At 33.6% G+C, this 21,775-nt stretch overlaps 8 protein-coding genes across 9 annotated transcripts in view; 4 read left to right on the top strand and 4 right to left on the bottom strand.

Moving 5' to 3' along the window:
- The window catches only part of LOC109596811 (heterogeneous nuclear ribonucleoprotein L), a 117,669-nt gene extending 114,632 nt beyond the window's left edge, over positions 1-3,037 (bottom strand). For both annotated transcript variants that reach the window (XM_049963340.1, XM_049963341.1), the window contains exons 1-2: positions 2,805-3,037; positions 1,116-1,232 (exon numbers count right to left, since the gene is read on the bottom strand). In XM_049963340.1, the coding sequence (XP_049819297.1) occupies positions 1,116-1,232; positions 2,805-2,873 (186 nt within the window). In that variant the 5' untranslated portion in view covers positions 2,874-3,037. The remainder of the gene's footprint in view (positions 1-1,115; positions 1,233-2,804) is intronic.
- Positions 3,038-4,611: 1,574 nt separating this feature from the next.
- Positions 4,612-5,684, bottom strand: LOC109603780 (transcription initiation protein SPT3 homolog). The gene has a single exon (XM_020020276.2). The coding sequence runs from the start codon at positions 5,635-5,637 to the stop codon at positions 4,732-4,734; it is 906 nt and encodes a 301-aa protein (XP_019875835.2). The 5' UTR covers positions 5,638-5,684; the 3' UTR covers positions 4,612-4,731.
- Positions 5,685-5,811: 127 nt separating this feature from the next.
- Positions 5,812-6,815, top strand: LOC109603779 (methylosome subunit pICln). The gene is made up of 4 exons (XM_020020274.2): positions 5,812-6,101; positions 6,157-6,433; positions 6,490-6,601; positions 6,659-6,815. The coding sequence occupies exons 1-4, from the start codon at positions 5,983-5,985 to the stop codon at positions 6,757-6,759; spliced, it is 609 nt and encodes a 202-aa protein (XP_019875833.1). The 5' UTR covers positions 5,812-5,982; the 3' UTR covers positions 6,760-6,815.
- On the bottom strand, positions 6,804-10,877 carry LOC109603778 (regulator of nonsense transcripts 2). The gene is made up of 9 exons (XM_020020273.2): positions 10,090-10,877; positions 9,676-10,025; positions 9,400-9,622; positions 8,485-9,337; positions 8,232-8,430; positions 8,056-8,173; positions 7,775-8,002; positions 7,546-7,722; positions 6,804-7,492 (listed from the first exon to the last, which is right to left on the bottom strand). Exons 1-9 carry the CDS (start codon positions 10,862-10,864, stop codon positions 6,936-6,938), a joined length of 3,480 nt encoding a protein of 1,159 aa, XP_019875832.2. The 5' UTR covers positions 10,865-10,877; the 3' UTR covers positions 6,804-6,935.
- A 73-nt stretch (positions 10,878-10,950) lies between these two features.
- Positions 10,951-16,042, top strand: LOC109603777 (uncharacterized). Its single transcript, XM_020020272.2, has 5 exons — positions 10,951-11,120; positions 11,360-14,324; positions 14,379-14,575; positions 14,628-14,765; positions 14,893-16,042. The coding sequence occupies exons 1-5, from the start codon at positions 10,995-10,997 to the stop codon at positions 15,994-15,996; spliced, it is 4,530 nt and encodes a 1,509-aa protein (XP_019875831.2). The 5' UTR covers positions 10,951-10,994; the 3' UTR covers positions 15,997-16,042.
- A 449-nt stretch (positions 16,043-16,491) lies between these two features.
- On the top strand, positions 16,492-17,907 carry LOC109603767 (caspase-3). Its single transcript, XM_020020262.2, has 4 exons — positions 16,492-16,603; positions 16,913-17,158; positions 17,212-17,384; positions 17,437-17,907. The coding sequence occupies exons 1-4, from the start codon at positions 16,492-16,494 to the stop codon at positions 17,875-17,877; spliced, it is 972 nt and encodes a 323-aa protein (XP_019875821.2). The 3' UTR covers positions 17,878-17,907.
- Positions 17,908-18,227: 320 nt separating this feature from the next.
- LOC109603766 (uncharacterized) lies at positions 18,228-19,353 on the bottom strand. The gene is made up of 2 exons (XM_020020261.2): positions 19,110-19,353; positions 18,228-19,051 (listed from the first exon to the last, which is right to left on the bottom strand). Exons 1-2 carry the CDS (start codon positions 19,351-19,353, stop codon positions 18,228-18,230), a joined length of 1,068 nt encoding a protein of 355 aa, XP_019875820.2.
- Positions 19,354-20,774: 1,421 nt separating this feature from the next.
- Positions 20,775-21,565, top strand: LOC109603771 (mitochondrial import inner membrane translocase subunit Tim13). The gene is made up of 3 exons (XM_020020267.2): positions 20,775-21,042; positions 21,093-21,161; positions 21,215-21,565. The coding sequence occupies exons 1-3, from the start codon at positions 20,941-20,943 to the stop codon at positions 21,308-21,310; spliced, it is 267 nt and encodes an 88-aa protein (XP_019875826.1). The 5' UTR covers positions 20,775-20,940; the 3' UTR covers positions 21,311-21,565.
- The last annotated feature ends 210 nt before the right edge of the window (positions 21,566-21,775 follow it).

The raw sequence follows: 21,775 nt of genomic DNA, 5'->3' as shown, positions 1-21,775 counted from the left end.
CGACCGTTAGATAACAAATAATGTTCTTTTACATTTTCTTTAAACGAACGTAATTTTTTGGACAAACTAAAACGATTGAACAATTCAGCTCTTGAAAGCATCCATCAATTTCCTGCAAAACAATCAATTTGGAGGAAAAATAGTGGATTAATGCGGTTGGTTCGATCGAAAGAATAAAGGTTATTTTGTGGTTTATACCGTCGCAGGGGGCACAAAAAGAAAAGTGATCGACCCGTAATTAGACTCTTTGTATTTTTTCTTTTCGCTCATAAATAAAAAAGTTTCTTCCTTGCGGTCACATACAGGTTGTTTAATTAAACATGCGGGACGTGTCGGATTCTAATATTAGACGGCGATAAATCCTGACGAATTGGTTCTGAATAAACCGGGACTTTTATTGACAACCCAAAGATTTACACCCAAAAACCGAATCGATTTTAATCCTACGTGTAAATTCGTTCCTGGATAATTACACGGCAAAATATCCGGAATGTTTTTCCAAAGAAAACTGTGTTTACGCTTAATCCACGGAATCAATTAACTACAACAAGTGTGTGGCCTAATTTCGTTAACAGTTTTAAATTCCAACTCTCTAGCTGCCTTGTACGAATTAATGCCGAAAACAACCAATAAGTTTGTGGAATATTGTACGTAATTAAATAAAAGTAATGGCTTTCTCGATCACGATTTATTAATTCATAATTTATTAATTAATTAAGTAAAAGTGAATCGCAATTGAATTTTTATGAGGCGAAAACAATGTACAATGAATTATGAATTCGCACGCTTTGTGATTGCGGTGGATAACCCGGTTAGCAATGTTTACACTTTTATTATCTTTTACAGCACAATTATTCAGAATTTTAACTGTTTGTTTTTTTTTTTTTTTTGTAAAGGACAAAAATCTGATGAAGAATTCCCGGAGTTTATTTATAGACTCAGACGAATGTGTATAAACAAGTATAACAAACATCATAGATAAAAATATTTTTTTTCGAATATCTGATATTATTAATTTGTTTGTTGTTCTTATAATATGTTATATATAAATGGTTATGGATAAAACTAGGCAATGCATTTTATGCTGTGGTATAATTAATAAATGTGGAACTCACCACTGTTATAGGGTACATGGGATTTATAATTGTGAAGAGCAAAACGTGATTCGGTTTGGCCTCATCCTGCCGCTTTCGCCGTGGCTCGTCGGTCGCTGTGTAGTTTCCCGTGTGCCCCTGCAAAAGGAAAAAACAAAACGTGAATTAATTAATTATATTTCATTAATATGTATTAAGAATTATTATTATTTTATCGTGTAATTGCACAACAGGTTTCGAACAACAAATTGTTCATGTGCCAGTAGCGTTAAAGTAACGGTACAAGAACGGATAGATGTTTCTGAACTTGTACAACGTAAACTAGTTGATAAGTTCGCACGGACAATCAAAACTGGACGCCTGTTTTACATAATCATTAATTAACTCGGTTAAATTGTTACACATTCGTTTTGTTTGCTTGCATAATAAAATTGTCACATGACTTCATTTGTCGCAGAAAATAGGTACGAGATGATTTTGTAACGGTAACTTATGTTTTATTTTTAAAAGTATGATTTTCTAATTCAGTTAAAAAGAAATTCCAAAAGAAACAACAATTTTAAAAGAGTAACAATAAAATACTATTTGTAATATGAGTCAAAGTGATCTAAGATTGTTCTGTTTGAATTACTTCATATTTTTTATCATCTGAAAATCACAGTTTAATAAGATTTAATAATTGTAAACAATTATTATCTAGGACAAGTACATAATTATATAACAGAATACACTGATTATTTTATTATAACAATATCATGATTTTTTATCCATTTATCGTTACTCAAACCAAGATAAATCATTAATAGAGGTTCATTTTGAGATTTTCAAATAAAAATTTTTGAAAAAACTAAATAGGCACTGTTAACAAATGAAAAAATTAACCAATTTAAACATTAGACAATGATTCTCAGATAACTTGCCGTTTCATAAACAACAACACAATGACACCAGACATGCGTTCATTTATCAACAATTCGAAAACCAGGATGTTTACATAGTTTTTTCCCGCGGAACTAGATTCGCACAAAGAATTCCCCCGTCCAAAATTAAAACAACCGTAGTAAATTTATTGGACGATCGTTTTATTTATATCGCTCGTCTAATAATATCCGAAAGGCTTAACTAAACATTTAAAATCAGTCCGAGTCCGGCTAGAAGACACATGTTAACGTATGCTGTCCGTGTTTAATTGTTGTCGAGATTGGTTGATCGCCGGCGAAAATCCCGCTCGCATCAAAAGTAGGATTTTATGAACCTGATTGAACTGCAGCTGGTCAGTCTTGTTTGGGTCATCGTCCGCGGCCACTTATTCCCCAATTTTTTCTGATCCCGAAAAGGCCCAATAATTGAGGCTAACCCGCGGAATCGATCGTAACGGGACTACGAGAGACCGCCGAACGGGAAAAGGAAAAGTCGCCCCAGGGCCCACTTCTGAAAACCCTGTCCAATTGGACTGCGAACGTCCGGTGTTTTGGACGCGCGGAAAGTCGAAGCCCGGCCGCCGATTGAGACGACTCGCGGACGCCTGGCCGCCTGGACGGAATTGGACCAATGTTTTATTCATAACAAACTGGGACTCCACGTTCGTCAAATGTTTTGATGGGGTAAACGTCAAATTTTTTGGTCCCGCGTACGTACTCCGTGCGGCCCGGTCGCCGTTCCGATGTGATAAAGTTCGGTCCGGGGACGTAGGGAATGCTGTTCACTTACTCTATTATTAGCCGAATCCGTTTCTGTCCGCTGCCTTTTGGTATGTGGTCCATCTCCATTGAACGCCATTTTGAAACAAACAATCACTTCGGAACTCGACTTGCCGCTGCTACGGCACGCGCAGAACTGTCAACTTTTTGAGAAAGAAGCGAGTGCGCGAAGATATTCGATTGTTTGGCACTAACGACACCAATGTATTATAAGCACGATTACGGCGCAGAATTCTGATGCGACTTCTATTAAATAGCTCAAATTGAAGATTTTCATGTGACGACAAGTACGGTAGGACTTTTCACTGATAGATAGCGCCACCAACCCATACCAATAGCGAATTTTAAAAGTACTAAGTGATAAAGATAAGTTTTAATTATTTCCTTCTTATAAAAATTCTCTACAATTATATTCATCATATTAACATATTCATAATCCTATTGGAAGCGATTTATAATTTTTAATATGGTTGTTAAAATTTTCATTTTTATGTATTTAGGTTGGTTGTACACACAGGTTTCTATGCACAGGTTTTCTATGCACAAAAATCACACTATACCTTATAATTATTGTTAAGAAATTCATTATATTCAATAAAAATTATATCATTTAATTTTTTTGTCAGTAGTTTATGCATACGGTGGTTAATTAATACTAAGTAAAGTTGGATGGAAAGGCCTGCAGGACGAGCTTTGTCGAAAGATCTTAAAAATCTTAATGTTTCCAAGTACAGATTAATCGCAATTAAATTTAAACCGAAGTATTGTCTCAAAAATAACTCGAGCCACCAAATTAACTGTAGCAGCACTTCCTAAACCTGGACGAACAAGAAAATCCAAAAATACTGACAATTGTAAGAGCATGCAGACTCGAATAAAACTGTCGAAGATCTTAAATCTGAATATTCACATTCGGTGGTTTTTCTCAGTACCGTAAGAAGGAGGCTAAGGCAAAATAATTTACACGTAAGAAGGCCCGCCAAAAAACCCTTTATTTCAAGAAAAAAGGAACTGCCAGACTCCAGTTTGTACAGGAGCAATTAGATTGGTTTGAAAAAAAGTGGAAAAAAAACCCGATGGATTAGGCGTCCAGTCAACAAAAGGATTGTCCCTAAGTACACCAAGGGACAGTTAAGCATGGGGTGGAGGAATAATGGTGTGGGGGTCATTTTCTGGGTTTGGAATAGGACCAAAAATAAATGAAATAATGAATAGATTTCAATATTTATACATCCTTACCAACTGTAAGCTAAGGAAAATTTGCGATGAGTTTTCCTGCACATTAATGATCTGAAGCATATAGCCAAAGTTGTAAAAGACTTCTTAAAATGAGGAAAACTCACTCGGATAATTCATATTCATATTATTTATATTATTTTAAATTAAGTTTCTAAGCAAGCGATTGACAACCTTGTTACTTCCATGAAAATAAGATGTCAAGAGGTAATAAAAAATAATGGATATGCTATGTAGGTATTTTATTTTGTTGTTTTACTTTTGACTCCTCGTTTTATTTTTTAATACTACATTTCTCATTATTTTTATTTTTTGTTTGTTAATTAAAGGTAAATGTAAATGTTGCTTTTAATTTCATGTAGTAATTTAAATATACGAATATATTTAATATACTTTTCTTAAAAATAAATTTATAGCTTATGTCTGATAACTGTGCATATTTACTTCATATACATGTAATCTTTGTATCCGTTTTACTTATTTCTAATATTTCATAATTATTTTTATTTTGTAATTTAATTTTTATATTTTATTGCCAGAAGAATTTATATCATTTATTAAAAAAATTAATAAAAACATGATCGTATTATTATAGTTTTATTAAAAAATAATAAATACATATTATCAAACTAAATTTAATTTCATATATCACAACAAAAATTCATAAATCATAGACATTTGACACACTCAACAAACACTAATTATAAAGCAAATAAATAGTGTGTTTCAGGTACTTTTCCGCCAAAATTCAACCTGCCAGCCTGTGGCATGTGCACCCTCCGCATAACTTCCTTAATTTCATTAACGCTGATCGGCGGCTGTCCACTGTACACACGACTATAATCAGGATTCGATGTGGTGGCTCTCGCAAAGCGGAACTCTCCATTGAACATCGTCGATGTGTAATATGATCCACATAGTGGTTTCATTGGATCAGGGTTGTATTTACCATCCATCCGCACCAGCAGTGCATAGTCAGTTATTTCAGCAACAGTTTGGTAAGCAAAATATGAGAGGACATCTAAAGCATCTTGGTTGAAGGATATATCAGTTTTGGGGTAAATCCACATACGCAATTTCTCTAATGATCTGCAAGTGTTTTTGCTGTTGAAACTTACACTTCTAGCCTTGCAGAATTCCAAGTATTTCTTTTCATCTAAAGCTTGTGATATTCTGTCAGCTCTTAACTGTCTCTGGTATTTAACTTCATCGATTTCTGTCAAGTCGGTGAATTCGCCAGTTTCATCAATCATTTCAATGAATTTCATGAGCTCACCTTTTGGCTTATCACATTCATCCAAATCAATTATTTTTGACTGCATGTTTTGTATTAGTTTCTTTGTTTGTTTGTTATATAAATATTGAACAAACCTTCTCATTTTGTGTTTGTTGTGTCTCATTAAAAAAACCAAGTGCTCCCCACGTATGTTCGAATCGTCGGCATATTTCAACGCTTCTTGTATAATCGTTCTAAGTTGACTCAAAACAATGGATTCCACTAAAGCTACAGTTTCAGGATTCGGTTTGTGACTGTCGCCAAAACTGAACATCATTAACGATATTTCGTTAGTGTACGAAATTTTTTGTTGACCCTGTTTCACATCCATTTTCGTCAACAGTTTAAAAAATTAACCTAACCTTAAAAACAGGTAAACTAAATCATGTTGACAATGTTGCCACGTGAACGATAAATTATTAAATTTATTGACAATAGAAAAACTGATTATTATTCGACAAAGATCACATGTAAAATTTAATTGAAGTCATAATTAATTTCTTTGCGCTCGCATTAATACTATTAACTATTAACAGGTTATATTACTATTTATTCTGTGTAAATTTGACAACGGTGTGTATCAATCAACATCATAAATTGGCACATGTCAGTTTTGTTTATTCCCGGCTTTTAAAATTCGTATGCGAAACGTTTAAACTGGACTAACAGCACGACTATGGTTATAATCAACAGTTTCAGCCATCCGGATGCACCCGTTCGTCTGCAACAAAACAATGTACGAGCAGTTTTGGATAAAAAAGATTTAGGACTAGGAACACTCTACATTTGCGACAGGTTAGACAAAATTGCCAATTTTACATGGTTATACTAACAGACCTTTCAATTTCAGTATTCTCGGATGGCAAGCGACTGATAACGTGGGATTTACCATGAATTTTGAAGATGTTTCTCTACATGCCATTTCTAGAGACAGAAATTTGCATCCGAGAGATGCAATCTACATAATTGTAGATTCACATTTTTGTTTAGCTGGTCAAGAAGACAGATCAGTAAATGATGAGGAAGATAGTGAAGAAGATTCTGAGGCTGACATTTCTGAATTAATTTTAGAACCCCAGAACCCTTTGACATTACCATCCTTATATGAAACTTTGAAAATTTGTCAGGTATGTAGTTTTAAATTGATAATTCCATTAATGTTTGTTTATTATCTTTTTTATAGGAATTAAATCCTGACCCTATAGATTTAGATGAAGAGGATGAGGATGACTTATATGTGGATGCTGAAATGGAAGGTGATTATATTGTTACCAATGCTGACAGAGGTGATGCAGGTTTGTTAATCTTTCTGGTTTAAAATAAGTAGGCTAATTTATAAATTATATTTTTAGAAGTCCGAGAATTGTCAAGAAGACTACAAAGTAGTTCTGTTGACATTCAATATGTAGGCAATGGACATGATCTGGAAGAGGAATATGAAGATGCAGATTAAACATTTTACAAATTTTTAAGTACTTTTTTTTAAATAAAACTCAATTAAATCGAAAATTATTTTTATTTAAATTCTGTAACAATACATAACTCAATCTCTCTAAAAAAATTCACAAACACTCAAACAAATTTACCCAGTTCACGTTTAAAGCCAACAAGGTATTTCCCAAAATTGAATTATCGAACTCTCTTTGGACCAAAAATCAAATCAGCATCAGGAGCTCCTTTAGGATGCTGATATTTTTTCCTCTCTCTGTTCAAATTTTGTGTAACTGGTCTATTTTGTTGTTGGATCATCTCCTGATAATCTTCCTCCTCAAATCTCTCCGTAATATTTAACGTCAGTCTTTTAACGCGCTCCTTTTCTTCTTTCTGAGCCTGTTCTTGATCCCGCAAGTTTTGCGCCAATTCAGAGTCAATATCTGCTTCAAAAGTCTTGTACTGTTGCTTGTTTCCCTTTCTCACCATCAACACGAAACCGACCTTGCTGTTTTCCGCCTCGGCTGTGTCCTGCAATTGTTCGTAAGTCTTTTTGTTGGACTTCAGAACTACTGGCACGGAAATATCAACATAACCCGCCTTCACAGGTTCCCTCATTCTTTCCTGTATGTTTTCTGAGACCATTTTATCCAAGGCGTTTAAGAAATCATCGTCTTCCGCGCAGTCCACTTTTTTCGGACCCTTTGGAATGGCGTGTGATTCGGAAACTTGCTCTGCCTCACTTACTTCTGGCTCTAAATAAAAAATTGGAAGATTATTGCTATTTGAGAACAATTAATAAAGTTACCTTCATCATCTGATCCTTGTGTATTGTCAACAGTCTCGTCTTCTGTCGCTGTATCGTCTGTAATCGGTGCAGTTATACCGTCAGAAATCTCGTCGTCATGTTCCTCTGTGTCTGTTTCTGCAATTGTGTCCAATGCTCCATCATCTTTAGGTTCACTTAACTCGGCTGTTAGTTTTTCTAAGAACAATCAGTAGTTTATAAAAGATTTATGTAACTGTATTATATGTACCAATTCCTAATGATTTTCTGATGTTCTCTACTTCAACTTGAGCATCCTCATAACTGTGGCACAGTTTTAGTTTGGGTCTGAGCGTCGTTAAAGTGTCTTTGAAGTAGTGTTCGAGAATTGGCGGAAAGGTTGATTTCCACAATTCTTTCTTGTACCAATAATAAGCTTGCAGGAAAACCAAGTAATAATCCAGTTTTCTTTTACTTGTACCGCTACTGAAATACGTTCCTGAAAACGTTCGGTTTTTATTGAAATTCAAGGTGGAAGTATAGAACATTTACCACAAGTTTCCAATAAGACGCATGCCAACCTGATTCGAAATAGATGATCAGGAGGATCCAACGGCGAAATGATGTGAGGATACATTGAAACACCAAAGGTTATTAATGAATATAGAACCTAAAAGTATTAAGATATTGGTACATGTTACAGGTGAGATGGTAAATTTTATATTTACCTTAAATACATCAGAACTTTCGACCATTCTGTAGTTGTATAATTCTCCAAGGTATTTAATTTGAGCTACACGTCTCTGATTGAATTTTGGCAAATTAATTTCCATCCCTAAACGAATGTCCTCCAAAACTCCATCAACAACTTTGGTTCCCACCTCCTCTTGATAAGCCACCAAACCAGCCAACAAATTAGCCAAACATCTACAATAAAAAAAGCTGTAGAATATGAAGATTAATGAGATAAAAATAGTCCACCTAATGTTAAAGAATTTCAAGTTGTGCGCTCCTGTTAAACATTTAACAGCATAAGCCGCAATCTCCTCGTTATTCCAGTCCAATTTCCGCATCAGTCGCATGATTTTATCTGTGTTGTTTTTCTGTAAATCAATATATAACATCTTTCTAATGAACTGGTGCATAACTGGTCTTTCTTTCTTAGCAATCGTGACAACTTCCGGCGGATTGACGTGGTAGTAAGCGTTCTCGATCTGCGTAACGTAACGGGAGTCCAACGCCATAACTGCCTTCTTTCTCATCATCTGTTCCAAATACACCTTAGTCCTTTGGTGTGAGTCGGCGCTGCAATACAAATACCGGCCGCAAACCTCCAACAAATTGCACGCCATTTCGATATGATGATGTGAGAAATCGTGCAGTAGCACCTTTAAACAATACAGCGCTTCAATTTTCGAATACAATTTGAACTTAACCAATTCGCCGATAAACCTGACAACTTTTATCTTTGATTCGATGTTGATCTGATCCTTTTTGCGCACGTGATACTTGAAGTCCTGTCTCAGCATTTGGCACAACTCATTGCCAACCTCAGGCAAAGCGGGATGTAAAATTGCCACGAACCTTGCGTAAAACGGCAACAAGTCGAGGCGTGTTCTGTTCACGCCGAACAAACCCCTGACCAATTTTCTACGGTTGTGCTTGTTGTTTAATGTCAAGAGGAAATCGATGGCAGCGTTGTCGATCATCTCCCGGTTCACGCAATTTGGGAGATTGTTCAGAAAGGCTTCGAGGACAATTTTGTTGCTCGCATTCGTGGCCGCCGGATCGTCCGCCTCTTCCTCCGCAATTGGTGGTTGTTCTTCGCTTTTCCCTATAAAATATAACAATAAAATTACTGATTAATACCATGTTTGAAATATTTAATGTTCATACCATCATCTTCCAGTTCTTCAATTGGCAACTCAGAATCAAGCACTTCTTCAGACACAGTTTCAGCTGGAGGTGTTTGAGTTTTGTTTATATATGATGTTGGTAAGAAAGCCTGCAGTTCAGGCAAATCGCAATAGAATTTTTGAGTCTCTATATCGCACCAAATATTCTCGAGATTTGCAGAACAATCTTCAAAATCTGCTCCTGAGCCTGTTACAATCATACTCTACAAAATAAACAAAACTTGAATACAATTTCACAAACACTAACAAAACTTACTTCTTCAGTTTTTGGCAATGTCTGTGCTTTTAATGTAGGCATATCTTCGTCTAAAATATCAGCAAAACTTTGTGTTGATGTCAGTAACTTTTCATAGGCTGTTTGAAGTGTTTCTAACTTTTCTTTTCTCTCTTGACTCAATTCCCCTTTGGTTTGTAAAATCCTCATGTTTTGTTTCTCAAAATTCTGCATTTCCTGATGATCCTTTACCAAATGTCTTGACAATGAATTGTAATAATCCTTTAGCAATAACTTAACGTTCTGCTGTTTTTCAGGAGCTAAGAACATGCTTTTTGGAATAGGAATATCATACTTCTCTGATAGCTGTCTCATTTTTCTTGGGACCAAACCTACAATCCATAAACATCCCAATAAGAAAAGTAATAAAAAATATACTCGGCCAAAATTTCTTACCTGCATAATCATCCCCACAGTGTTTACAAAAACTCAATACGATGGCAATATTATAGTGTTCTTCTTTGTCCATATTAATGAGAGTAGTCAAAACTGAGCCAAGCAAATTCAGAGCGTTTTTGTTGGCAAAAATTCCAGCTTGTAGAAGTTCAGCATAAAATCTAATATCAACTCTCAATTTGCTGGGGTTTGGGATCTTCTCCTTCAATGCTAAATTTTTCTGCCAGTTCTCAAACAAATGCTGTGAGAACTCCACATATGTCTGATGGAGTATACTACACATCTTTACGGCTCCAGGCACATCAGTCATCTTGAGCTTGGATTCAACTATTGCGGCCGCAATCTCCGAAATGTACTTAGACAAATTCAGGCCAGACATGTCTTTGAGGTAACTGTCCACTTGAGATGATGAGAAATTTTTAATTTTTTTGACAAAGGCAGTGTTTTTCTTGAGACTCGAGTCAAGTTTCGAGAAATGGGAATCAGTGGGCCGGGTAGCTGCGGCATTTTGATTTGTTACACGCAGGGATTGTTTCGCGTTGAATTTGTCTTGTAGTTCTTGGACGAACGTTGTTATCAAAGTTTTCTCCTGTTCAATCTCGGCTTCAGTTTGACTTTCATTCGCGGCTTCGGCCGATTCTTCTGGTGGTTCTGTTACAGTCATTTTTTGAATGTTTTGAGAGTTTTGGGAGACAAAATTTGTGCTGGAATTATTTATGTTCACAATTTGACAGTTGTCAATAGATAAAATGACATGATGTAAAAAGAGTTGCATATTTATTAATTGTTAAACAAATATTGTTATAAAACTAAATCATTATAATATATTCCTTTCACAATTGATGATTTTTAATAAAATTTAATAATATAATATACGGGTCTCCTTTTTTGATACTGTTCATTGTATGAGTCTATCTTTGTCTGAATATTTGCAAACACGTGTTGACCGCTACAAATCTGACAGCAAAAAATACAATTTTAGGTTATCTATATCAAAAAACTATACTTATATATTAGTTTATTGTAGAATGGTAAGTGATTTATTAGATTGTATATTTATATTTAAAATATCATATATTTCATGTATTATTTGTTGTCTTCAACTCGATTATAGTTTTCTCCCTGATATTCGTTTTAACCAATTTTATTAATCAGTATTAAACAAAAAGAGAAACAACCAGTGTTTTCAAAAACTCCATTGAATTATTAGTTTACATTTTGATTATATTCTAAAATAGATCCATTTTTACTGCGACGTCTAAAATTGTAGGATGAAGATGATGTTAATTTAGAAGATTTGGAGAACTGGCTTTACAGCCAAGTGTATCATTCAAAACCAGAAGAGCTGGAACCTATGGGTGCTCCTCTGATTATTGTTAATTCAGGAATTCCAACAAATACAAATAATCAAACTAAGAGGAGATATTTTATGGATACATCCAACATAAATCATATACCATTAAGTTCCACACCAAGACAAGAAGAAAAGCAAGACAGTGTTATAACCACTAACTCAACTCTTCCAATAGTTGTTAATCCTATTAATAACATCATTCAATTAAATCTAAATTTATCACCCGAGAAAAGGACTCCAAAGAAAAAGAAATCAAAGGGGAAAAAAAAGAAAGCATCAATTTCTGCCAAAGAAGCTAACATAGCAAAAAAACAACTACAAATGAAACAACAACCAAAACACACAAGATTCAATGAAAATGAAGAGGTAATTTGTATCTCTGACACTGAAGAATGTATTGTTGTGCCTGACACTCAAAAATCAGAAGTTAATATCGTAATTGAAGCAGAAGAAAGTAATGATGATGTACTGTTCATTGAACCTGAGCCAGTACCATTCATTAATCTGGATCCAGATTCCCCACCTCCACCTGAGCCAGAACCTGAACCAATACACTCTCCAAGCCATAATGAAAACCAAGAATTGCAAACACCTGAATCAAATCAATCAAACGATTTTATCGATACTACGGCCGCAGAACTAGGACAATGTAAATTTAATTTCAGTTTACACGGCAACGAATTCAATGAAGAGGACCATTTTGTTAGGCCGGCGAATCCAAACGATTTGTACGAGACTGAGAGCAGTTGCAGCACAACTGATTTCAACAAAGATCTCAATAGTACTTTGAAAGCTGCCGTTTTTAACGTTGTCGAATTTCCGAAAGAGGATTTGTTCGCCGAAAACAATTTGGAGAGTTTTGGGAATTACATAACACCTAAGAGGAAAAAGGCTGTTCATGCTGAAAAAGGGAATGAATCAGATGAGAATAAAATGGATGATGACAGATCTCAGGATGAAATTGCTGAGCAGTATTTGAATAATTGTAAAAATTTACCTGAGTTGTCACCAATAATAACTGAAGAAAAAATTAAAGAAATAAAAAAGAAAAAAAAGAAGAAAAAGAATAAACATTCGGATAGAGAGGATGAAGAAACTAGTGCGATAGAAGAAACTCCTTCAAAACCAAAGAAAAAGAAGAAGAAAAACTATTCTAATGAACTAACTGGCGAGGAAACTATATCTAGCGAGAATTTAGAGTCTGAGACCATAATGAAATGCAAGAAGAAAAAAAAGAAGCATGCAGAACTTGAAGACTCAGAAGTTATTGAAGATCAAATGGAAACCACCTCAAAGTCCAAAAAGAAACGTAAGTCTGAAATGCTTTTAACAGATTCCAACCAAGTCAATAAAGAATTAGATTTTAAACCAAAACGAAAGAAGAAACGTTCTACTTCTGACGTAGAAAACGTAACTACTGAAGAATTGACCCCCGACCTTACCGAAAGTACTGCTGATAGTGAAAGTGTGTCGCAGGAAAGTGTAGAATCGGATGGTAAAATTAAACGGAAAAAGAAACGTTTGACGTCCGAAAAATCTGTCGAAGAATCGGGTGAAGTGGAATCAGGATCAAAATTAGCTCCAGATCTTTCTGAAAGTAGTGAAACTGTTTCGCAGGACACATCCGAACCCGATTTTAAGCCAAAACGCAAAAAGAAATGTTCGACATCCGAGAAATCCGTTGAAGATGTTAATCATAATGAGAGTGTTTCACTGACTCCAGATCTTGCTGAAAACAATGAAGCTGAGAATCTTTTACTAGAAAGATCTGAATCCGATTATAAACCAAAGAAGAAAAAGAAACGTTCACTCTCTGAAAAATCTAACGACGAAACTAATGAATATAAAACACCTGAAGAACCAGTTATTTCAAGTTTGACACCTGACACTGATACAATTCTATCAGAACCAATTCACGAGAACTTACATAAAAAAGGTAAAGAATCTGACATACATAATTCTCAACCTGCAGAAAATAATGATTCCTTAGATATTAATAAAATTACTCCATCAGTTTCTGAAACTAATATTACAAATAAAAATGAAGAAGTTGTGAAAACAGGCGGAGAAAATTTCGAAATAAAATCGAGAAAGAAACTAAAATCAGACTCTGAAAATCATATTGAAGAAAGCAGGAACCCAATTAATAAAAACTTGTCTGAAACTTTTGAAGAACAAAATACGAATGTTAAGTCGATCGTTGACGATTTGTCTGGAACATCACAGTTTAAAAAGAAGAAAGAATTAATTGTTGGCGTGTTGAAAACTTGCGAACCAGATTTCTTAGCAAGAAGTTTGCCTTTAGTTGTTACAAATGTAGAAAATATAGTTAGTGGAACGGAATCGCCAAAGGAAAACGTCATACAACATAATGTAACATTAGGCAGTGAAGTCACAACTTTTATGAAGGAACAACAAATTGAAGACGTTGATAAACCTCCTTCTGAATCAGTTGAAAAACAATTATTACCTGAAAAAGATTCCGACGAACAGCCACCTACTACAAAAGCAACAAACGAAATGACCGTACAAGAGGACAAAATCGTGCCTGAAGAAACGTCAACAGAAAAAGAAAATCAGGATTTAAATAAGGGTGGCAAAGCATTCGTTTTGTCCACGTCAATTTTACAATTGGGCGAATCTGAGTCGGACGTGGAGCTAGTTGAGGATCCAAGCATCAGAGAGTTTATAATCGTCGATGAAGATTCTGATTCGGAAAGTTCCGACAACGACATCAAATGTGTGGAAACTGATCTCTCATTGGCGAACTGTTCATCCACACCTTTCTTTATCGATACTGAACCAACACCGCAACTTTTTGAAGAAAATGAGACAGATTTGATAAATTTTGACGTGGACTCGATTAGAAGTAACATGAGCGGTAAGTTAATCTGTGTGTATAACGAACCATATTTTTTATTGAACAATGTTTCAGACGATCCGAGGCGATGGAAAATCGTACCTCAAGACAGATACAGGCAAAGGTGTGAACGAAGAGGACCCAGGTGTCGCAACTGTAAGGAATTTGGCCATGAAACTCAAAGGTGCAAAAACAGAAAAGAGGTGAAATGTTATTTATGTGGGGAATTAGGTCACAACGAACCAAGGTGTCCACGCAAATTATGCACACAAGTAAATCAATTATGCTAACAACTAAATGGTCTCTATATTGTTTTTATTTTAGTGTGGAAATGCGGGATCCTACTCAACGCCAATGTGTTGGAAGTGTGTTAAATTTAGGAACGTACAGTGTGACTTGTGCAAAATGTACGGTCATATTAAATCTAGTTGTCCTGATCTTTGGAGAAGATACTATTTAACGGTAGCGTAAAATTTTACGTATAATTTATGTAACTTTTTAAAAAATTATATAACATACAGATCATGAAACATCAAAAACATAAACCTATATATTTAAAACCATATGTAATAAATAAATTATTTTATAGACAGAGGAGGGTTCAGTTGTAAAACCGGACAGTCCACGTTTGAAACCAAAGGATCAGTTGTGGTGTTGCGGTTGTGGTAATTCAGGTCATCTAGAACAAAACTGCTTGTATTATCTGAACAGAGTTTACCCGTGCACCGATATCAACATCCACAGCTACGAAAATGTTTACAAACCAGAACAGTTGCCTCCGCCACCAGAACAGGACGCTGGTCCGGGGACTCCGTCATTGAGTCGGTCGATAACTCCTGAAGTCGAAGAACACCAATCTGCGGAAACTGCAGTTCAACCAGACTGTCGACGACTGGCTCGTCACGAACAGCCGGGAACCAGCTTCGGCTTACGACAACAGAAACTACCTCGTCTTGTACAAAATGTAAATCCGGCAGCTAATACGAGTTACCTGCCGTTGAACGTACAGAATAATTTTGTACAACCCCAACCGGGTGACTTAATTCAACCAAACTACCAGTCACTGCCGCTTAATTTGATCGTTCAAATCAGCAAAGATTACGCGTCTGGAAATCAATTTCCAATATTCGGCAATCAGTTTGGAATGCAACAGATTCCCCCCTTGTTTAATGTTGGAAATCAATTTAACACCACTCCTCTTCCGTTAATTCAGAATGATCCTTTGAATATTAACAGTTTTAATGAAAAACCACTTTCTAATAAAATCAAAAAGAACATGATAAAAGCAAAATTTTTCAGATACTTGAATCAAAATACATTAAAATTGGCCCAAGTTCACTTACAATCTAAATTTATTGAAGTTGAGAAATTAGCAGATCTTGTAAAATCGTTTCACGAGGAAGAGTACATAAACAGACAGTTACACATGTTGAAAACTGTAAGGTCAGGTGGTGTTCAATATAGTAATTTAAATTTGTACTTGTATGGTGTGCGTCAAATAAAAGACGCACCACGCCACCACCAACGATTAAGAGATTTTTTAAATTCAGGCCCTAACAGAGTTTTATCAGACACAGAAAAAACCTGTTTATGGACTTCATACATTTACATTTTTAATAAAGGTAAAATTGGCGGTAATTCAGCGTATGCTACCGCACTTAAAAACATCAAAAAGTCTCTAGTAAAAACATAGTTGTACATTTCATGTATATTTTGAAATAAATTAATTATTTTTTAAACGGTGTACTTATTTATGTCGTGTTTTATTACAAATCGGATGATCTAAAAAAATATTTTTGTACCCTTCCAGTATTTTTCTTTTTTAAATGCAGATAAAAAAATCAGGATAAAATAAATTATAAAATATGTTCTTTTTCAATCCCAATTCTTGAGTTTGTAATGTAAGTGAATATATATTTTTACACTTGTGTCCAATAAACAATTTTCAATTTCTATTTCTTAAAATGATAACATTTTAAATTAAAAATATCCACAAAACGACACATGTTTTAAATCGATTCGATTTTAATATCAATAAATATAATACGGTACAAAATACACAGTAGTATTTCTTTATCATAAATCAGCATCACACCGTATCGAATATATCTTGTAGATAAGATAATCTAGTAATTTGACAAAGCCCCAGAAATTTTATTATACGAGAGAGGGCTGACAGATTGGGACAATGGATAGAGTAGTAACCGACGCAAGAAAATTCTCTGTTGGAACACTTGATGAGAATAGGTTAGCACCACCCAGAGATGATATAGTGAAAACACCAACTAATATTTGTACAGGTAAGAAAAATTCAGTTCGCATTCAAATAGTTACTTTTTCGCTATTTTTATTTTAAATTATGACAATAAGATTTAATTAATTGTTTGTGTTAGAAATTGCTGACATGTGATATATTTAAGTGATTCATTTGTGAGGCCCACAGGGATATAATAATCCCTTTATCCGTTATTGATTGAATCAGATGAGACTTAATTAAAATGAATATTCACTTTATCATTTACATCAAGGATACTTTGATAACGCAAATATATTTTGAATAAAAATTAATACAAGAGGTTTACACAAATAATCATAATTTTTATTGTTAGATTACGGAAAATTCATAGAAAGAGGATATCAAAATGGAAATTTGTCTTATGAAAGAAAAGGAAGCGATCCGGGGAAATTGATAATATTCAACTATGAATTTGTAAATACTAAGAAATATAGAGCTGGAAGTCGTAGAGATGTCCTGGAAATAATTACTGTCTTTCAAAGATTAGGTTTTAATATCTACATGGAAGACATCCACACCGATTTAAGTAGTAAGGAAGTAATGACAGTTTTAGACGAAGGTACTTTATACATATATTTTTAAAAATATCGCAATTTCTTATATCTTTTACAGTTGTAACATCTGATTTATCTCAAAGCAACAGTTTAATATTATTTTTTTTAACACACGGAAATGAACAAAATTTTTTGGAGACAACGGATGGTGAGATCTTAGTAGAAGATATTTACAATAAATTCTCAACTTGTAAAGATTTGAAAAACAAACCGAAAATGTTCGTGTTCCAGGTAAAACACTACTTTTAAATCTTGACTTTTTAATAAAAGTGATATTTTACAGGCTTGTAAGGGTTCTGGAAAAACTACCACTACAGGATATGAAATTGAAAGTTCAATTGTACCTGCAAACATCTTTAAAAATCATATTCCTCCAGATACACTACTTTTATTTTCATCAATTGAAGGAAATGTATCATATAGGACAGCGTACGGTTCCTGGTTTATTCAAGAGTTATGTAAGAATTTTCACGTATACGGGAGAAGAGACGATGTCACTAGTTTGGTAACTCGTACAATTAAATGTGTTTGTGGGAATTATTATTATCATGATGAAGGAGAAGATATGTATGTGAAGCAAATGCCTTTAATGGTTTCCACTCTTAAAAGAAAGTTTTATTTGAACACGAACAAGGAAAGACATATTTTAATAAAAATTTCCGAAGATCTTGAAAAAATTAAAATCAAGTTAAAAAATATGGAATTAAATAAAAATATCCAATAAAATATTATTTTAAAAAAATAATCGACGTTTTATTTGCGGAATATAAAATTGGCATATATTTATTTTGAATTATGGCAACTTAAATATTCTTTTATCTTTTATTAAATGCAAATACTCTATATATGAATGTAATGCAATGTCAATTTTGGTATACTGAACAATATTCGGCATTTAAATGATTATTTCATCTTATATCTCAAAATAAAAGATGATTAACATGTCTATGACTTATACATTTGGTAAACATAAGCTCTTTAGTAAATATGTAATTTTTATTTGTTACAAAAAATCAATACAAGGATATTTTATGGATAAAAATGATGTTACATAAAATTAATAATATTAATATATTAAAATCTCCAAGGTTTTTTTTTCTCCTTCTCATTAGTTTTTCGAAGGGAATTCTTCTTACTGAAGTCGTCAGCTGTAGTTAATGAAGTAGTTCTACTTCTCATAGGAGGTTTTTCCCAATTTTTCTTTTTTTCTAATGTATTATTTTTTTCTAAATTGTCCTTTTTAATTTGTACGATTTGTTTCTTGTCCAATTCTTGGAGAGGTTTAATTTTGTGTTTCGATTCTTTTGATAAGGAAAAACTTTTTAAGAAACTACCCTTTTTTGTTTTTTTCTTTGTATCCTCTAAAACAGCCAAACGGGAATCCAATCCTTCTAAAATTTGTAGAAGCTCATCGGTGTTTTCGTTGATTACTAAATGGTGTCCTCGATCAGCGCTAACTGTAGTATAAAATTTTCTTGTGAGTGTAGAAACAATCAATGGTCTGGGTGTTATATCAGTCACTGAAGCTAAAGTTATGAGATCCTCTGTTTTGCCATATTGATCAATGTTATCACATAAGTTGTTTAGGAAAACGTCTTCACAATTATAATCGGTATGGTAAATTATCAACATATCGGCTTCTGAGGGAGTATCGTAAGTCAATTCATATTTTGTCGACAATACACTTGAATCTGTGAGAATATGAGTTGGGTAGGGTGCAAGTTGGAAAACGAACACTTTAGGTTTATTTTTCAATCCTGGACAATTTTTGGTTGTGAACTGCGTCCAAATGTTTATTAAACTGTATTCTTCATTTTTCAAATTGATCGTACCATTTTCTTTGAAATAATAATTGAATATGATGAACAAAGCGTCACCATTTCCTGATCCATCCCTCACTAAAACAATAACCAGATTAGATATACACATAGAATATATTAAAAATATACGACATACCTTTCTCCAGTTCTTTTTCGAATTGTATCTTAGAATCAACACTATGAATTTTGTCGTCATTCACATTGTAACCGATGGATTTGAACGTTTCACAAATTTGTTCCAAATTATTTTTAATTTCAGGCAACGTGAAAATGTGAAAACTAACATTTTTATTTAACTTGTGTTCGTATTCGTCGGGTATTAGTTCCGTAGATGGTTTTATAACAATGTCTTCTTCATAAATTGAAATTCTCTTAGACATGTTTTTACTGAGACTGGTAACATTAAACAAAGGGCGTAATATATTTATATTATAAGATAAGATAAATTTTTGATAATGTTTATCAAATCAATTGAATAAAATGTTTGAACAGGCAATGAAAATGGGGTAGATAAATATGTACCTTTAGCTTTTGATCGAATGATATATTTCTACAAATGAAACCTAAAAGAAATTAGTTTTATAATGGCGAATGCGTCAGTTTATAAAATGGGCTTCCCTTTGACTTCAATAATAAAACACAATAATGAAAATGATTTTATTAATAATATTAACAATACATTGTGATATTCTTTTAAAAATTAAATTTTTAGGGTATTGTTGTACCTTTGTTTAATATTTCAAAAATAAGATACTGAATAACAGCCCCAAATTCGCCTACACTGGGATGGGCCAAAATGTTCTCCAAACAAGTTTTCAACGGTGGAGCCAACTTTATAATTTTGTTACGATAAACATTCTTAATAATAGAAATATAATAAGTTATTATCTCTAATTCTATATGTGATAATTTCCCACGTGCTAAATTTCCAATATTCTGATCTGAAATCTGTAAAATTTGCATTATAGTGTTAACAATGTATGTGGCGTATTCTTCATCGAATGAAAATTTGTTCATAATCATCACGATCATATTAAAATGATCGACCTAAAACAAATATTAATAACAATGTAAACACTTCAAAATTAATTTAACAACATACAGCTTGTTCAAAGTCTTCCACAAAAGGGTTTCCTAACATCTCCAATAATTTTTCAATAAAAGCCTTAGCTATCTCTTTGTAAATATTCAAAGAACTGAACAATTCAAACATCTGCAATTTAAGCACGTATGTTATAAAAAGGTTACAATTCTTCACTAATTCACAGTTTAAATTAGTATCAGCTTTAAAGAGTATGGAAATTATAAATTCGTAGCCGTGTTTAATCATATTACAAATTAATATGTGATAATTATTCTCATCTAAAAGTTTTAAGACTGAAGTGGATTTAATAACTTCGTCCACAAATTGAAAGTTCGGCGGGATTTGCATGTTTATTAATATGGAGTGTATGTCTGAGACTCTACAGTAATCATTCTGGTTTATCGTACTTAACAGTAAACTGCTTTGTAGCATGTAGTTGAGAATTTTTCCGAAAATTGATTTACTCTTAAGGATGTCCAGTGTTAAAAATGTATTTTCTGGTATACGTATTCCTAAAATAAATAAGTACCTAAGACAAATAAAATTGTGATTGAGTATTTCAAAATAATTTAAGTAACAATTAAAACATAAAATGCTCCGTTTGTTTTAAATTTTCTATTCACATAAATCATACTTTCAAAATTATTCATTTTCAATCAAATTATCCTTGTTGACAATAAAGTGACTTAATCAATGTATAAGACACAAAATTGAAATGTCCAAAAACGTCAAATGAATTTTTGAAATAAATCAACAGTGCTGCCACGCCAAATTCCAGTGACCGAACGCCGTTTCCCCCAGATAAGTTTCTGAACTGCCCGAAATTAACCTCTATAACCTAAAAAATCTCGTATCGAATTTACGAAAATCAAACCAAAGAAAAATGGATTCGGCACTATCGAATTTGACCGGGGCCCAAAAGGACGAGCTCATGGACCAGGTGAAACAGCAAATCGCCGTGGCTAATGCACAAGAACTTTTGACAGTGAGTTTTTCATAATAACGTTTCATAATTTGTTAATCATGTGGTTGTAGAAAATGACGGAGAAATGCTTCAAGAAGTGCATATCAAAGCCGGGCACTTCGTTGGACAGCTCGGAACAGGTACAGGGTCTGCCTTTGTTTTATATAATACTTATTGGTTATGTTTCTTTCAGAAATGTATTGCTATGTGCATGGACAGATATATGGACTCCTGGAATCTCATTTCGAAAGCGTACAGCATGCGAATCCAGAGGGAAAGGCACATGTAATAAATGTGTTTGTGTACAAATTAAACAATATAGTGGTAGATTAGCTGATGCATTTTCAGTGGTAACTTTCAAGACACATTTACGTGTATATATAGTGTATATCCGGGCGTTTTGGATAATTTGCCTCATGTGTAGCCATGTTGTTATTTTTTGTAGGGTGTTACTTTGAATTGCAGGTTTTTTACATATAAATCTTCATTGACTCATGTTCCTGTTGTGATAACTTAATTCAATATATATAAAGAATTTGTTTAATAGTTTTCATTTTTTATCTTTGAATTGTCAACACATTAATTACCGTTTTTTTATGTTTAATAAGAATCAACATCATTTTAGTTTTTAACATTTTTTATTAAAAAGACAAAATCACAAATTTAAGGCACATGACTTTGTTAAAATAAATTAAGTACAAATCATACTCTTAAGTACTAACTAAAGGAATGTTGACATAAAATACATGGCACA

The sequence above is a fragment of the Aethina tumida genome, chromosome 2 (assembly GCF_024364675.1).
Source record: "Aethina tumida isolate Nest 87 chromosome 2, icAetTumi1.1, whole genome shotgun sequence".
NCBI lineage: Eukaryota > Metazoa > Arthropoda > Insecta > Coleoptera > Nitidulidae > Aethina > Aethina tumida.
The sequence above is the reverse complement of the archived record's forward strand: the minus strand, read 5'-3'. Positions and strand labels throughout refer to the sequence as shown.

Excerpts from the sequence above, each read along its gene's own strand:
- LOC109603778 (XM_020020273.2), bottom strand. The coding sequence starts at position 10,864 with ATGCAACTCTTTTTACATCATGTCATTTTATCTATTGACAACTGTCAA. Across the intron at positions 8,174-8,231 it reads AAAGTTCTGATGTATTTAAG|GTTCTATATTCATTAATAAC; the intron begins GTAAATATAAAA and ends TAATACTTTTAG. Across the intron at positions 7,723-7,774 it reads CAGAAAATCATTAGGAATTG|AAAAACTAACAGCCGAGTTA; the intron begins GTACATATAATA and ends GATTGTTCTTAG.
- LOC109603767 (XM_020020262.2), top strand. The coding sequence starts at position 16,492 with ATGGATAGAGTAGTAACCGACGCAAGAAAATTCTCTGTTGGAACACTT. Across the intron at positions 16,604-16,912 it reads ACCAACTAATATTTGTACAG|ATTACGGAAAATTCATAGAA; the intron begins GTAAGAAAAATT and ends TTTTATTGTTAG. Across the intron at positions 17,159-17,211 it reads AATGACAGTTTTAGACGAAG|TTGTAACATCTGATTTATCT; the intron begins GTACTTTATACA and ends TATCTTTTACAG.
- LOC109603777 (XM_020020272.2), top strand. The coding sequence starts at position 10,995 with ATGAGTCTATCTTTGTCTGAATATTTGCAAACACGTGTTGACCGCTAC. Across the intron at positions 14,325-14,378 it reads GATTAGAAGTAACATGAGCG|ACGATCCGAGGCGATGGAAA; the intron begins GTAAGTTAATCT and ends ACAATGTTTCAG. Across the intron at positions 14,576-14,627 it reads CACGCAAATTATGCACACAA|TGTGGAAATGCGGGATCCTA; the intron begins GTAAATCAATTA and ends TTTTTATTTTAG.
- LOC109603780 (XM_020020276.2), bottom strand. The coding sequence starts at position 5,637 with ATGGATGTGAAACAGGGTCAACAAAAAATTTCGTACACTAACGAAATA.
- LOC109603779 (XM_020020274.2), top strand. The coding sequence starts at position 5,983 with ATGGTTATAATCAACAGTTTCAGCCATCCGGATGCACCCGTTCGTCTG. Across the intron at positions 6,102-6,156 it reads ACACTCTACATTTGCGACAG|TATTCTCGGATGGCAAGCGA; the intron begins GTTAGACAAAAT and ends TTTCAATTTCAG. Across the intron at positions 6,602-6,658 it reads TGCTGACAGAGGTGATGCAG|AAGTCCGAGAATTGTCAAGA; the intron begins GTTTGTTAATCT and ends TTATATTTTTAG.
- LOC109603766 (XM_020020261.2), bottom strand. The coding sequence starts at position 19,353 with ATGTCTAAGAGAATTTCAATTTATGAAGAAGACATTGTTATAAAACCA. Across the intron at positions 19,052-19,109 it reads CGAAAAAGAACTGGAGAAAG|TGAGGGATGGATCAGGAAAT; the intron begins GTATGTCGTATA and ends TTATTGTTTTAG.
- LOC109603771 (XM_020020267.2), top strand. The coding sequence starts at position 20,941 with ATGGATTCGGCACTATCGAATTTGACCGGGGCCCAAAAGGACGAGCTC. Across the intron at positions 21,043-21,092 it reads ATGCACAAGAACTTTTGACA|AAAATGACGGAGAAATGCTT; the intron begins GTGAGTTTTTCA and ends ATGTGGTTGTAG. Across the intron at positions 21,162-21,214 it reads CGTTGGACAGCTCGGAACAG|AAATGTATTGCTATGTGCAT; the intron begins GTACAGGGTCTG and ends TGTTTCTTTCAG.